This window comes from Motacilla alba, chromosome 1, assembly GCF_015832195.1.
Source record: "Motacilla alba alba isolate MOTALB_02 chromosome 1, Motacilla_alba_V1.0_pri, whole genome shotgun sequence".
NCBI classification, from domain to species: Eukaryota; Metazoa; Chordata; class Aves; order Passeriformes; family Motacillidae; genus Motacilla; species Motacilla alba.
Window position 1 is genome coordinate 9,508,925 of NC_052016.1, and position 14,320 is coordinate 9,523,244.

The 14,320-nt window shown below is 57.1% G+C and overlaps 1 protein-coding gene and 1 long non-coding RNA gene across 2 annotated transcripts in view; one reads left to right on the plus strand and one right to left on the minus strand.

The window, feature by feature from the left end:
* Positions 1 to 13,810, minus strand: part of ARHGEF17 (Rho guanine nucleotide exchange factor 17) — a 29,998-nt gene extending 16,188 nt beyond the window's left edge. Inside the window, exon 1 of the mRNA XM_038147188.1 lies at positions 10,797 to 13,810. Coding sequence (XP_038003116.1) covers positions 10,797 to 13,721 — 2,925 coding nt within the window. The 5' untranslated portion in view covers positions 13,722 to 13,810. The remainder of the gene's footprint in view (positions 1 to 10,796) is intronic.
* LOC119705135 lies at positions 3,754 to 10,780 on the plus strand. Its single transcript, XR_005258152.1, has 3 exons — positions 3,754 to 5,014; positions 5,218 to 6,020; positions 9,203 to 10,780. It is a non-coding gene; the product is annotated as an uncharacterized LOC119705135 (long non-coding RNA).
* Positions 13,811 to 14,320: the final 510 nt, after the last annotated feature.

A 14,320-nucleotide genomic window follows, 5' to 3' on the forward strand; every position in this document is an offset into this window, starting at 1 on the left:
TAGATCACTTTGGGAGTGGGATTTGCTGCTCAGGGCCTTCCTGCAGCTGCTGAAGGAGGAGCTAACCCTGCCTCAAGCAAAATTTTTCCCACCCCTCCAAAACACGCCAAAATTTTAAGAGTAAATAAATACAAGTTGTTTTTTCCTCAATTACAGCTCGTTCCTGCTGCCAGATCCTGATGGGAGATTCTCTAGGGTGTCACAGTAGGGTTGTGCTAGGAGGTACATGAATCTCGGCACCTCCTTGAAACCAGCATTCCCAGTTTGAAAGAATCTGGAATTTCTGCACCTTTTCTTTCCCTGTATGCTTGTTCCCAGGGTAGATCCCACTAGAGGGAGCTGGGACATAGTGGGAGCCACTGGTCCACGGGGACAGTGCACGGTGAATTCCCAAGCTTAACAATTTTAACACATCTTCAGCTCTATTTCTACCAAAACTCTGGAAAGAAAAGGCTTGGAAATAAACTGCACCTGCTTCCATCCATCCCAATGCAATGAGCAAACACCTCTGTAACAAACAGCATCATCCTGGCATCTAAAACTTCCCAGTGCAGCCAGAAAAGCCCCTGGTTGGCACCATCTCCCAAAACAGGATGATGCTATTCCATCCAATCCTCTATTGCCTCAATCACTCAGCCTCTGGCAGGAAATCACCTGGGGGGGAAAAAATCACATGCTGTCCTCTTGGGAAGTATTAAAGCAGGAGGTTGGATTGGGTTTTGTAGGGTTTTCAAACCTAAGCAGCCTTTCCCTTGGCATCAGTGATGCTCTGCCCTATGTCCCACAAGTGCTATAAAGCTGGGGGATGGCAGCCACTGCCACCCCTGGGTATCAATATCACTTCCATTCCACAGTGCCAGTCACCCTTTTGGGGCATGTCAGATCACCCCTGGGTATCAATCACTTCCATTCCACAGTGCCAGTCACCTTTTTGGGGCATGTCAGCTCACCCCTGGGTATCAATCACTTCCATTCCACAGTGCCAGTCACCTTTTTGGGGCATGCCAGCCCACCCCTGGGTGCCAACCACTGCCATCCCTGAGCACACGTCACCTCTTTTTCCAGGTGTCACCCCATCCCTGGCTTCCAATCCCACCCTCCCTGCTACCAGCCTCTCATCTCAGAATAAGAGCCAACCCATCCCTGGGACCACCAGGTCCTGGGGAAGCCACTGCCATGGGAACAGGAGGAGCTGTGGCACAGCTGAAGGGCCGTGCCCGAGCCTGCCCGACGCCGTAGGGAATCACATCCAGGGCTGCATTCCCTCCCTGCCCAGCCTCTCCCTGCTCTCCCACGGGTAAGGAAAGTCCGAGCTGCTCTCCAAAGAGTAACTTCTTGAAAGGAAATAAGAGCATAAATCAGCAGCTCTGATTCAGCCCTGCTTCAGTTGCTAATAATATTCCCGTGTTTATTCGCAGGCCCGGGGCTGGAGATGTTTGCTTTTCCCTCGGCCGTGGTTTTTCCCAGGCTCTCAGCTCACAGAGGAGCATTGATTTGGTCAGGGATGCTCCCATGGAGAAACCCAGCAGCACCACCTCCTCCGGGATGGGGAGGATGAGGAGGAGGAGGAGCAGGGCAGCTTCAGCCCCAGTGCACGGGAATTCAGTTGTTTTCCCTTCTTGGACTTCTCGGCTGTGGTGATTCATCCCGGGAGGACATGGCCTGGCTGCAATTCTGCTTTTAAAGTGTGAGAAAAAAAAAAGGGGAATAAAAAAATAAAGGAGTTGGGGCAAGTTTTCCAAGGCAGGGTGGAAGGATGCTGGGCATCCCTGTGCTGCCCAGGGGAGCAGCAGTGCTGGGAGCGGTGCCAGTGGGATGGGGAACGGGGAGCTGCAGGAGACTCATCTCCCAAAGCAACAAAGATTCCTCCTCTAAATGCACAGTGGGGCTTTTCCTGTGGGATTTTCACTAGAAATTTTCACCAACGGCACTGGGGTGAGGGGTTGTCCCCTCTGCCAAAATTCAAAGCTCAGGATTGTGCTGGTGCATCTCCTGCATCCTCCCTGCGCTGCTGGCAGCATCCCATGGATTCCCCCTCTCCATGCCCCCCTTCCCAGCCGACTGGAGATGCTCACCCCAATTTAACTCTCCCCAGCTACCACCCATTCCCCGGCACGTTTGCAGAGCCCTTACAAAAGCAGTGGTCCAGGGCAGAGCTGGGGGCTTGTGGCCCCCCGTTTGCTGCCAGCTTTTGCCGAGTCCTGGAGCAACTTTCACCAAATATGGAAGGTTTTTTTTGCCTCCGGTTTTCGGCACGCAGGCCACGGCCCAAGAGTGCAGCTTTCCAGATGCTGAGGTCAGCCCAGCTCTTCTTCCCTCCCCCTGCTCCTTCCCTGCTGCCTCCCAGTGGGCCTGGCCCTGCACCCACCGGGACAGGAGCAATTCCACCCCCTCAACTCACTGGAATCCCTGGATCCCCCACCAGCATCCTCTGCTGCTGGCACAAGCCTCCCCAAAAGCATCCCACGCCACCTCAAAAGCAATGGCGATGAGGATTTTGGGGGACAAGGAAGCCAGGGAGAGGGGTACCTGATGCTGGTACTCCCTGGCATGGCTGCTGGATGCCAGCCTGGCACAGGTGGGTAGGAGGTGCCCTGGCTGCCTGGTGGAATGGGGCCAGAAGTCTTGGGACAGCCAGGAGGGAGCCAGCCTGGCATGCAGGGAGTGATGGGCACCAGGAGGTGTTTGGTACCCAGGAGCTGATGGGGATGCAGGTCTCCTTGTGGAGCCAGAATTCCATGCACACCCGTAGCCAAGAGGTATCCAGGAGTCAAAGATGATGGATGCTCAGAAGCTGATGGCTGCTCAGGAGCTACCCTGGAGTCCATGGGCTCCCAGAAGCCAAGGGGACTCCCTGGGTACCCAGGAGCTGATGGATGCCCAGGATCCCAAAGAGACTCTGGGCACTCATGGATCCACAAGCACAAAGGAGCTGAAGGACACCCAGGAGCCAACAGACACTCACAGGCTTATGGGCATCCAGAGGCCATGGGCACCCAGGAACTGATGGATGGCCAGCATCCAACAGGTACCTAGCGGTCCATGGACACTCAGAAGCCACTGGGCACCCAGAGGGGTTGGGGATGCAGGAACTGATGGATTCCTTGGATCCAGCAGGATCAGGAATCCATGGACACTCACAAATCCAGGCCCCCATGAGCTGATGGCCCCCCAGGTGCCAGCCAGTACCAGGAGTCCATCCAGAAATGTCATCCAGCTGCTGACAGATAGCCAGGAGCTGACAGATGGATTCTTAGGATCAAACAGATGCTAGAAGTCCGTGGGCACCCACAAATCCACAAGCACCCAGGAGCTGATGGACACCCAGGAGCTGATGGAGGAGGTAGGAGACCTGACCACCCCATTCCATGCCCCTGCCAGGACTTCTCCTGTCCCTCCTGCGTGGATCCATGCCTGGAAGCAGCTGAGGTACAACCACCAGCCTTCACCCAGCTGTGCCCCATAGATTCCCAGTGCCTGGTGCTCCGTGGGTCCTCTCACCCTGCTGCAAGCAGGACAGCAGGGATCTGGGGAAGCAGGGGGACCACAGACCTCGCCAGGAACGCCCACAGCCCACGTCACATCGCGGTCAAGGCGAGAGGTGACAGCTTCCCTGCCCTGTCACTGTCACAGCACACCCTGGGGTGGGGGGAGGAGGGGAGCAGGGGGGGTTCAGCATCCACTGACCTGTGCCAGGTTTGGACGATCGAGGGACGAGTTCCCTCTCCGCTCACCGAGGCTCTGAGCCATCTACATCCCATCTCACCGGGGTTTTGGGCAACCCAAAAAACACCAAAAGGACCGAACCCGATCCCCTACCGCTAGCGACGGTGTTTCTGCCGAGGGGTCAGGATGAAACTCTTCCAAAAAAAAAAAAAGAGCAAGAAGAGGGATGCCAAATCAGGGCAGGCCAGCGAGTCTGCTGCTACTCCAGCTAAAAAAAGCAGGAAACCATATCCCAGGCTCGGAGATGCCAATCTTCCCATGCAAACAACTCCCTTTTTGTTTTTTTTGGAGAGTATCAGAGGGCTCAGGAACAGCCAGTCACAAATAGCAACTCCACGACACCACCAAGGAAACCTTCTCCAGCCTCGGGGACCATGCAGGGATGCTGGTGACCCCACAGCAGGATGGTGGCTTCTCTAGGGGGCACCTGGTGGTGGCTGTCCTCTCACTGGGATGGTGACTCCTCCAGGGGAAACCTGGTGGTGGGTACTACCACGGGTGTCCTTTTCCCAGCACATCCATGCAGGGATGTCCCTCTGGGGCTCACTGGTGTCCTGAATGCCACTGGGTGGAAGGTGGTGGTGGCCATCTCCTGGTTCCCAAAAGGGGACATGCCTGGGGTTTTTAGGACAACTCAGGACACGGGGGTCACACAAACCCAACATCTGCTCCCAGCAAACCTTCCACCACTCAGATTAAAGGGATTCTACTCAAAATACCCTGCACAAGGTACAGGGGAGCACCAGGCTTGGGGACAGCCCCCAGCTGCACCCAGGCATGGTGGTGATGAGGGCAGGAACTGGGCAGACTGGGATCAGCCTCCTGTTCCCCGGAAGCTGAGTGGCTCCAACGGGAATTTGCACAAAGAGTGAGTTACTGGAATACTTTTACCCAGATGCTGATTTTCGTTCTCCTTCCCATTGGCCGGGCCACAGTTCCCAAAGAACCAAAAGCAAACACGCTATTTTTAGAGAAGAGTTCATTTACTGGAGCCATTCCCTTTGAAATTCCTCACTCATCCTCTCCATGGAAACCAAGGGAGTCCGGAGAAACAGCCCCACCGGGACCAACCATCAGAGCTTTAAAAAGAGCCACGTCGAGGGAGAGGGGGTGGAAGTGGATGATTTTTCATCACTGGCCTGGAAGCACCATGGTGGGAATGGCAAGGCTTTTGTTTTAGAGGGCTCTGTCTGTGCAAGCTGGGCTAGATGCCTTCAAGAGGAGACATCCTGGAAGATGGACCACGTTCTCTTGGAAAATCATGCCTGGAGACTGTTGTCCTGGATAGGTGGGGAATGGGTGGAGGGGGATGGCTGGATGGAAGCATGGACATGGATGGAGGTTGATGGAGATGGGAGGAGATGAATGAAGATGGATGGATGGATGGATGGATGGATGGATGGATGGATGGATGGATGGATGGATGGATGGATGGGAGTCTCCTTCCCTGTTTTCCAGGAGGATGGGAGTCAGCTTTTCCCTATTTTCCAGGCCATGCCCTGAGAGAAGAGGAAACTGTACTGGCCAAACCCCAGTGCTGCCTTGCTGCACCTTCCCTTCCTGTGAGGGCACCTCCTTCTCCATCCTGGATTTGGGAGAAGCTCCTGCTGCAGCTCTGAAGCTGTGGAATACCCCATGGGACCTGCTGTGACCAGGTGAGGGAGCTCAGCAAGGGGAGACCTCAGCACACCACCTCTCTGGACACTGCCATCACACAGGGATCAATATCCAGGGCAAAGCTCCCTCTTCAGAAATATCCCTGGGAAAGGCTCTAAATCAGAGAGTGAGAGAATCACAGAATGGTTTGGACCAGATGGCACCTTAAGTTCATCTTGTTCCTACCCCCTAGCATGGGCAGGGACACATCCCACTAGAACAGGTTGCTCCAAGGCCCACCCAGTCTGGCATTGAACACTTCCAAGGATCCCACAACCCTTGCAATGATGGATTAGGGCTGCAGAAACAAGCCCTGGGAAGCTTTGAGCTTGCACCCCAGCTGGGTTTGGCAGCAGGTTACCTGGAGGTTACATCACAGGGAGGCCGACCTGCTGCTTCCCTGGCAAGAGCAGATGGAAGAACAAGGCCACCTCCTCCCAGAAGCTTTGGAGGCATGTGATTTTCCACGGAAAAGCCCAGGCATCTGTGCACAGATGCAGGCAGGGTGCAGGCAGGCTGCCCAGTGCATCTCTGAGAATATATCCCAGCACCAGGGCCCTCTCCATACCCCCATGTGTGTATCCCTGCACCAGGGACATCTTCCCTCAATAATATTGATCATTTAGAAATGCCACTAGGTGCACAGCCTCGTCTTGGGGACCTGCCAATGTCCCCACGGCAGCACCAGCCAAAGTTCCAGGAGGTTCCTCATTAACCCATTTTAATTATAATGCTCGATGGTTTCATAGCACTTTCCAGCCCACGATCAGAGAAGACAAAAAACTAAACCTAAACTGGTCCATCAGGCAAAAAATGCTGCCAAATTCTCCCCAAATTCCCTTTGTGAGTGTCCCACACATACCTCCATGTATCCCTGTACCTCTCCATACCCCCTGTATGTGTATCCCTGCACTCCAGAACTCCCTGTGCAGGGATGCACATGCACACAAATCCCAGGGATTTCCCTGGATGCACAAGCTCCAGAACCAGCCTCTCGCTGTGTACCCCAGCCCCAGGGAGCTGCTGGTGCATCCCAGCTGCAGGACTGTGGGTCCCTCCAGAGGCTGGGAGCCCATTCCAGCCTCCCACCCTCGCTGCAGTGCTTGGATCCTGCCAAGAGCCTGACCTTTGGATCAAGCAGCCACGGGCCAAGGCCAGCCCCCAGGACCAGCTCAGCCCAGGGCTAACCCTGTCGCTCCAAGGCTGGATCCTGACCCACCAGAACAGGCCTCAAAGGATGCACATCCCACGTGGATCATCCCCCCCACAGTGGAGCTCGCTGCCTAATTAATTAGAGGCTTTTAATTAAACTGGGGGGGACAAGGGACAAAGCAGCCCTGTTCAAAACACTGGCAGTGAGGAAAGGAAGGGGCAGAAATGGGCAGAGATAAGTGGATTTCGGGCACTGGGGAAGAGTAAAAATTGGGCAGACTTTAGGGGGCTTTGTCAGCAGGGAAAGAGAAGAGGTAAAAATGGGCAGAGTTAAGTAAATTTTGGCACAGGGGAAGGAAAGAGGTAAAAAATGGGCAAAGATAAGGGATTTTGGCACAGGGGAAGGAAAGAATAAGAAATGGGCAAAGATAAGGGATTTTGGCAGTGGGGAAAGAAAGACAAAAATAGGCAGAGTTAAGGGGATTTGGGCTGGGTCTCCCCCCGGACATGTTGCCTGGCTCTGTGCCACTGATCCCAGGGTCAATCCACACCACTGACAGGCAGCATCACCTGATTCCAGCCTGCTCCATCCCACATCCCACCTCTCTGAAGGGCTGCCTCAGTTTCCCCCACTCCAGCATTTCACTGAGCACGGCAGCTGCAGGGACGCAAAACCCGGGCAAACCATTGGAGCAAGGAGAGGGAAGCCAAGATTTGCCCATTCCCACCTCCCCCCTGCAGCTGCTTTAATTAATTAGAGATTCCCAGTAACACCAAAAAAACGAGACAACTCCCAGCCACGGCCCCAAAACTGGGGATTTAAATGGAACAGAGGGAAACTAAGCCCAAAGATGACAAACTTCAGGAATATACAGCCAGTGCATGGGTGCGACCTCTGAGCTGTCCCCACAGTGAGGAGGAGCTTCTGGAGGATCGGGGATGAGCCGGGAGGGAGGATGCTGGGGAGGGAAGGGGGGTGGTTTATGCAAGCTTCCCTGGGAACGTGACCCCGCCGTTCCCTGCGGGATCCCCCTCCATCCCTGATGGCTTTTCCGGGGTGCGGCCGCCCCGCTCGGGGACCGGCAGGTGGGGAAGGCCGCGTTCCCACGACCCCCGTGCTCCCCAGAGGTGCTATATTTAAATCAATATTTTCCTGTTTAATCCAAGTGCTGCTAAGTCAACAAACACAGCATGACAGCGAGCATACCTAATTTTCCATCCCCAGAAGGATTCAGCCATGGGGGGGAGAGAGATCCGAGGGGTTGGCAGTCTGGCATCCTGAGCAGCAAATGAGCCCCAAATCCATCCCAAAAGTATCCTAGATGCATCCTGGCTTGCTGTACATAGATGCACACACATGCGCTTGTGTGTGCTGCCCATTCCAGCAGCTTTTGGGATGCTGGAAGCAGGGAGAAGTCTTTATCTAGAGTTTTGGGTTTTTTTTCTCCCACAGGATCCGCCAGAGTGGGATGTGCTGCTAACCACCCCCGAGGAATTAAAAGCCTGGTGCCCATCATCAGGCACAGGGTGAAGGAGTTCTCCTGCCCCCAGGATGAACTGGATGGCTCCAGCCCCATGGAGAATTGCTGGAAAGCACCCAGGACAAACAGTGCTGCCCCCGAGGGAGAACATCACGTTACCTCTCTGGGCGGGATGTGCCAGATGCACCTCTGCCAAAGCCACCACCAAGCCATGGGAGCTGGGAAAATATCCTGGGGGAATACTCAACCCCAAGGGAATATCTTGAGGGTGAAAGATTTTGGGAGAGAATATTTTGAAGGAGCATCATCCCAGAGGTGCCAGACCCCATTAGGAATCCCTTCCCAGTACAGTCTGCTGGAGATGGACACCATCTCACCATCACCACCATGATAGAAGATGGATGCTGCCATCCCACAAAATTCCCAAATGGATGTGGCCATTTCCCCATACACACTCACAGCCTTGCAATGCTGGCCCTTCCCATCGAGTTAGGGAGGGGAAAAAATCTAAAAGTAACAAATAAAGGAGATTTCTTCTCTGCTGGTCAGGGAGCACATAAATCCCTGCTCCCAGCCAGCCATCCCAGTGCCAAGTTATATCCGGTCCTCGGTGCTCTCACTTAGGATTAAAGCAACCCTCTTGCAGGGCTCGGTCCCCCTCGGCCCCCCCAGGCAAAGCTGATGCCATCTGAAATAAAACATCCCAGCTCCACCATCTAATAAATCAAAAGGAGAAATAAAAATCCTGGTTTCAGTTAGGATATGGCTGGAGCACAAAGAAATCCCAAGGCAGGAGAGAGATTTGAAGATACAGCTGTGGTGTTGCCCTTAAAAGGGAAAATTTGCACCCTGTTCCCCGAGGCCGGAGGGTTCAGGCAAGGTGAGGAGCAGCATCCTCAGGGTCTGCTTCCACAGCCTGTCCCCTCCACCTGAGGACATGCCTGGCCAAACAGGGCTCCCAGCTGGTAAAAATCCACCCAAAATCATCCCAAAGTTGGGATCAGACCAGGGCTGGGGGTGTATCGGGGTGTGGGGTCACCAGAGCATCCCTGCTACTGGGGCCATCAGGTACCGGCCCCAGGACACCACAGGGACCTGCCTGAGAAAGAAACATCTCTCTATAAATTATTAAGATAAACCATATATTATATAAACTGAACATATTAATTATTTAGAAATACCACTAGGTGCACAGCCTCGTCTTGGGGACCTGCCAATGTCCCCACGGCGGCACCAGCCAAAGCTCCAGGAGGTTCCTCATTAACCCATTTTAATTATAATGCTCGATGGTTTCACAGCACTTTCCAGCCCACGATCAGAGAAGACAAAAAACTAAACCTAAACTGGTCCATCAGGCAAAAAAATGCTGCCAAATTCCCCCAAAACATCCTCAAAGATGTTTCACACAGTGGCCAAGAGTGGCCATCCTGTTCTCAGCCACCAACGGTTGCTATCTGGCACTGGGGACAAAAACAGGAGAAGGAGCTGGATGGGGAGCAGAAATCCCTGGAGAATATTTTGAGGGGAATGTTGCTGCAAGGATGACAGATTCCAAGAGAATAACCTGGGGGAATGATGCTGTGGGGATGCCAGACCCCAGGAGAACCTCCTGGGGACGATGACGCTGCAGGGCTGCTGGATCCCACGAGAATATCCTGTGAGGAGGATGCCAGATGCCAAGAGAATACCCTGGGGGGAAGATGCTAGGGGATTTTGGGAGGATCCAAAGATAAGCAGCCTCTCTCCCCGTGGCTCTGCCCTGGCCAGCAAGGGTTACACCGCCAGGCTCAGCCCCGGGACTTCACGCTTGGCTGCCTGGCGGCTGCTGGAAGGGAATGGTCCAGCCCATCCTCTTGAATCAGTTTGGAGCAGGGGAGAGAGCCCTGCCAGCATCATTCCTGCGAGCTCTCAGCAGATCCCCCACAGGAACGGGTATTTCTGGGCTTCTCCCAGAGCTATTAAAAGCCCCGTGGGTGCTGGCACTGCTATGCCGCAGCAGGAGGTGATGCTTCCAAGCCCTTCCCGGCACAAACACCCCGAGTGATGGGAACCCAAGTCCACGTTCAAACAACAGCCAAGGGGCCAGCAATGCCAAAAACCCATCCCAGGAAAGATCCCAAAACACGCAGCTGTGCTTCAGGGTGAGCAGAGCACCTTCACATCCCCCATACTGCCCCAATTCTTCCCCAGCGAGGATCAAACTTTCACCTATCAATCAAATATTCAGTGCATGCACAAAAATATTTTCCCCCTTTTTCCCACGCACCAGCATGGCAATGCTCATGATCCCAAGTAGAGGGATGGTGGTTTTTTGAGGGGGAAATGCAGTTTTGCTCAGTAAAGGGTGTAGCATTTGCATTCCCAAGCTGAAGGATCGTTTCCCAGCCTTCCCAGCCAAGGAATAGGCAATTTTTGGTTCAGCATCTCAGGGATGGTCAATTTATCAGTACCTTATATAGCACCACTGAGAGATGTTATATATAAACATAATACATTTCTAAAACCCTCTTCCACCAAAATGTGGTGCTGTTTAACCTGAAAACTGCTTTTTCCCATCCAAAAATTGCCTTTTCATCAGGGAGGTTGCCCCAGCAAACAAGAGCTTATCCCCAGGGGACCACCGGAAAGGGCTGGGAGGGCTCTTGACCATCCAGCAGTGCCTCTGCAGATGGGAATTTGTCCACCACAGGGGACACATGACAGACCCCAAGGCCGCCAGTGCTTTGGATGGGTGGTGCACCCCATGAAACAAAGGTGCTTTTAGGATGGATGGGCACTTACCACCTGTGGCTTGGTCCTGGGGCCGTGTTCGTCGGGCAGCCGCGAGCACCGGGGCAGCCGGGGCGGTGGGGCAGCGGGCGGTGAGTGGGGTCCATCCCCAGCACTGGGGGACGTGTCACCTGAGTTGAGGGCCAGCATATACCGCTTGGTGACATCCTCCAGCGAAGGAGGCTGGAGGGTGGGGAAGGATTTTCCAGGTGAGCGGCCGGCGGGTGGCGCAGGGAGGTGGCCATGGTGGCCGGAGGGGACGAGCGGCTCGGGGACAGTGATGGGGACAAAGGTGGCGGGCTCGCTGGTGTGACGGACGTGCTTGGTGGCCGGGCGGCTCTTGGCGAGGACGGCGGGCGCGGGGGGTGGCTGGTTCTCCTGGTGAGCCGCGCGGTTGGAGCGCTTCTTGGAGCTGCGGCGGGCGATGCGAGGGGACAGCACGTTGGCCAGCTTGGGGTCAAAGCCGTAGCCGCGGGCGGTGCCCGGTGCTGCGGGCTGTGCCGAGAGGATGGGCTCGCTGCTGGATGGGGGAATGCTGGCCTCCAGCTCGCTGATGGCCTCACCGGGTCCCTCAAAGGCGCCAGGCACCAGCTCGCTGCGGCGGCTGGGGTCACTCAGCGACTTCTTCTTGATGGTCTTGCCATTGGCCTTGTCATCGCCCAGCTTGGCCATGGCGCCGGGCTGGCTGACGATGGTGCGGATGAGGCTGCTGTAGTCCCGGGGCCCATCGCTGCCCAGGGACAGGTCACTGCCCGCGCTGCCCGCACTGCCCGCGATGGCGGCGGGCTGGGGGATGCCTGCCTTGGCGCTCAGCGAGCCCAGCAGGTTGCTGTCGACGGAGAAATTCTTCGCCTCTTCCGCCACTGAGCGTCTCCGGTGAGGCATGGGGTCGCTGAGGGAGCGGTAGGGCTCGGTGCCACCCTCGCTGCCACCCTCCATCCCATTGGCGCCCGCTGACGGGAACTTACGTCGGCGCCGCAGGCTGCCGGGGGTGCTTGGTGTCTCGGGTTTGCCAGCTGGAAGGTCTTCAACCGCCGCTGTCGGGTGAGCGGGCAGCGGCATTTCGGAGTCACCCGCTGCCGGCCCGGCACTGGGCAGCATCCAGGCGTCCACAGCTTCATGCAGGTCTTGGAAGGGCAGCCCCACAGGCTCTGGCTCTGTGACGATGCCCTCGTCCGTCACGCTCGACTCGTGACCCGACAGCTCCTCCACGGATTTACTGTGAGTGAGGTTCTCCTCCAGCTCCACGTCCTTCAAACACCGCGTGCTCTCCACCTGTCCCCGAAGGGTCGCGTCTGTCGTCCCCGTCGTCGGTGCCACCACCCCATCGCCCTCCACACCTCCACTGTCCTTCTGCTCGGCGGCAAAGCCGTAGTCCTGCTGGGAACCCATCCTGCTGATCTTCTCAAACACCTGCCTTGCCTCCTGGATGTACTGGTCCTGGATGACCATGGGGAGAGGATCCTCGTCCCCCTGCTGTCTCCCACCTGGAGCCACCCGGTCCTGGCTGTCCATAGAGGCCAGAAGGAGCTCGGAAGAGCTCTGCTTCATGGTGCTCTGCAGGAAAAGCCGTCGTGTCCCAGATTTTTCAGAGCAGGTGAAGGACTTGGCGCGACGTAAAGTGGCCGTCAGGTCCTTGAGCGTTGGCCGCTCGCCTGGCGCCCAGCGGTTTTGGGGATGAGCGGCACCGCAGCTGCCTGGGGAGGGGTTGGCACCGCTGGAGCATCCGTCGGAGCCCACATCAAGGCCGATCCTCACCCCTTTCTTCTTCACCTTCAGCTCTGAGAGGTCTGATTTGAGGAAGCTGAGCAGAGTCAGGGTCTCGGTGGCGATGTCGGGGTTGGACAAGGACTTGCGGTGCTTGGCCCGCTCCCCTTCCAGCCCTGGCTGGTGCAGGCTCTCGCTCCCATAGTCTGGTTTTGCCTTGGCCACGCTCTGGGGCAGCTTGGGGCGGACGCGGACCCCCGGCTGTCCCCACGCCAGGCCATCGCTGGCCCCGAAACTGGGCGACCGATAGATACCATAACCTGCCTGGAGAGTCCGTCCTTGGCTGGGCCAGCAGACTCCAAACTGCTCCTCTTCCTTCAGCGTCTCCGTGCTGGAATAACGACTGCTGCTGCGTGACCCGCCGGGGCTGCCGAAGGGCAGGATGTTCACCTTGGAGACGCGGGCCACCATGGGCAGCGGGTGGCGGGGGACCACCCTAGCGCAGCCTTCGGCCTCGGCATCGCCATCCGCCGTGCCCTCCTTCTTCTTCTTCCGTGCGGCGCGGGGCCGGAGGGCAGCGCTCTGCCCTTCGCCTTCGCTGCCCGATGAAGCGCGGGGAGAACGGGCCGCCGCGGCTTCATCGTCCCCGTTGGAGCGGGGTGATGGGGAGGAGGAGGGTGGTTGCGGTCGAGTCGAGTTATGCCAGGAATGCGGGCCGGGCTCCGGCGGAGCTCCGCGGGGAGAGCGGAGCGCCGGGTGCGGGACGCGGCTGCGGGGCGGAGGCGGCGGGGGAGCTTCGCGGGCGCTCCCGCTCCCGCTCCCGCTCCCGTTCCCCATCCCATTCCCGGTCGCCGCCGTCGGCTGCCGGCAGCTTTCCCCGAAGAGTTTCCGCATCGCCGGGACGCTGGGCCAGCGCGGCGGCTCCGCGTTTAACCCCGGGCCCGGCGGCGACGGCGGCGGCGGCGGGGGCGGCGGTGGAGCCGGGGACGGCGGCTGAGCCCCGGCATGAACCGGGCCCGTCGGCTCCGGCTCGGTGAAACGAAGCGAAAGCTGCCGTACCGACGGGGCCAGGCTGCCAAAAGCCCGGCCCGGTTGTTGCTCCGCGATCGGCGCTGAAACTTTCCTACCCGGGAAGAAGAAGGAGGAGGAGGAGGAGGAGGAAGGCGGGGAGGAGGCGGGCAGGAGGCACCGAGCCGCCGCTACCCCCCGGCCGCTGCCCCCCTCCGCCATTGTCGGTGCCCCCCCGCCGCCGCCGCCGCCTCCGCCCGCCCCCCGGCCCCGCCGCCGCCGCGCCCCGGCCCCGGCCCCGCCGCAGGCACCGCCCGGCCCCGCTCCTCCTCCGGGCTGCCGGCGGGCTGCATCCCTCCCGCTTTGTTTTCTCTCTCTCTCTCTCTCTCTCCCCCCACCCCCCCACCCCTTCTTTTTTTTTTTTTTTTTTTGGCTTTTCCTCCTCCCTCACCCCCTGCTTTTTTATTTGTTGCATTCAAATAAACTTTCCTCCCCGGAGGCGGGGTTTGCTCCCGCAGAGGGGGAGGGTTGAAGTTTTGCTCCCTTTTTAAAATTATTTATTTAATTTTTCTTTCTTTTTTTTTTTTTTTTTAATTCTTTGTAGGGGAGGGGGAGAGAGGAAGGCGGCTTTACAGCTGCCCTCTCCCTCCCGGGCTAAGCAGGGGCACCTCGCACCCCCCTGCATCATTCACCCCACTCCCGCATCCTTCGTTACCCCCTGCATCCTTTCTTCCACACCCCCCTGCCCCCAGCATCCTTCATCCTCCTTCCTTTTATAAAGTGGCTCATAAAAAAGTGGGAGAGCAACTTTTTACATGGGC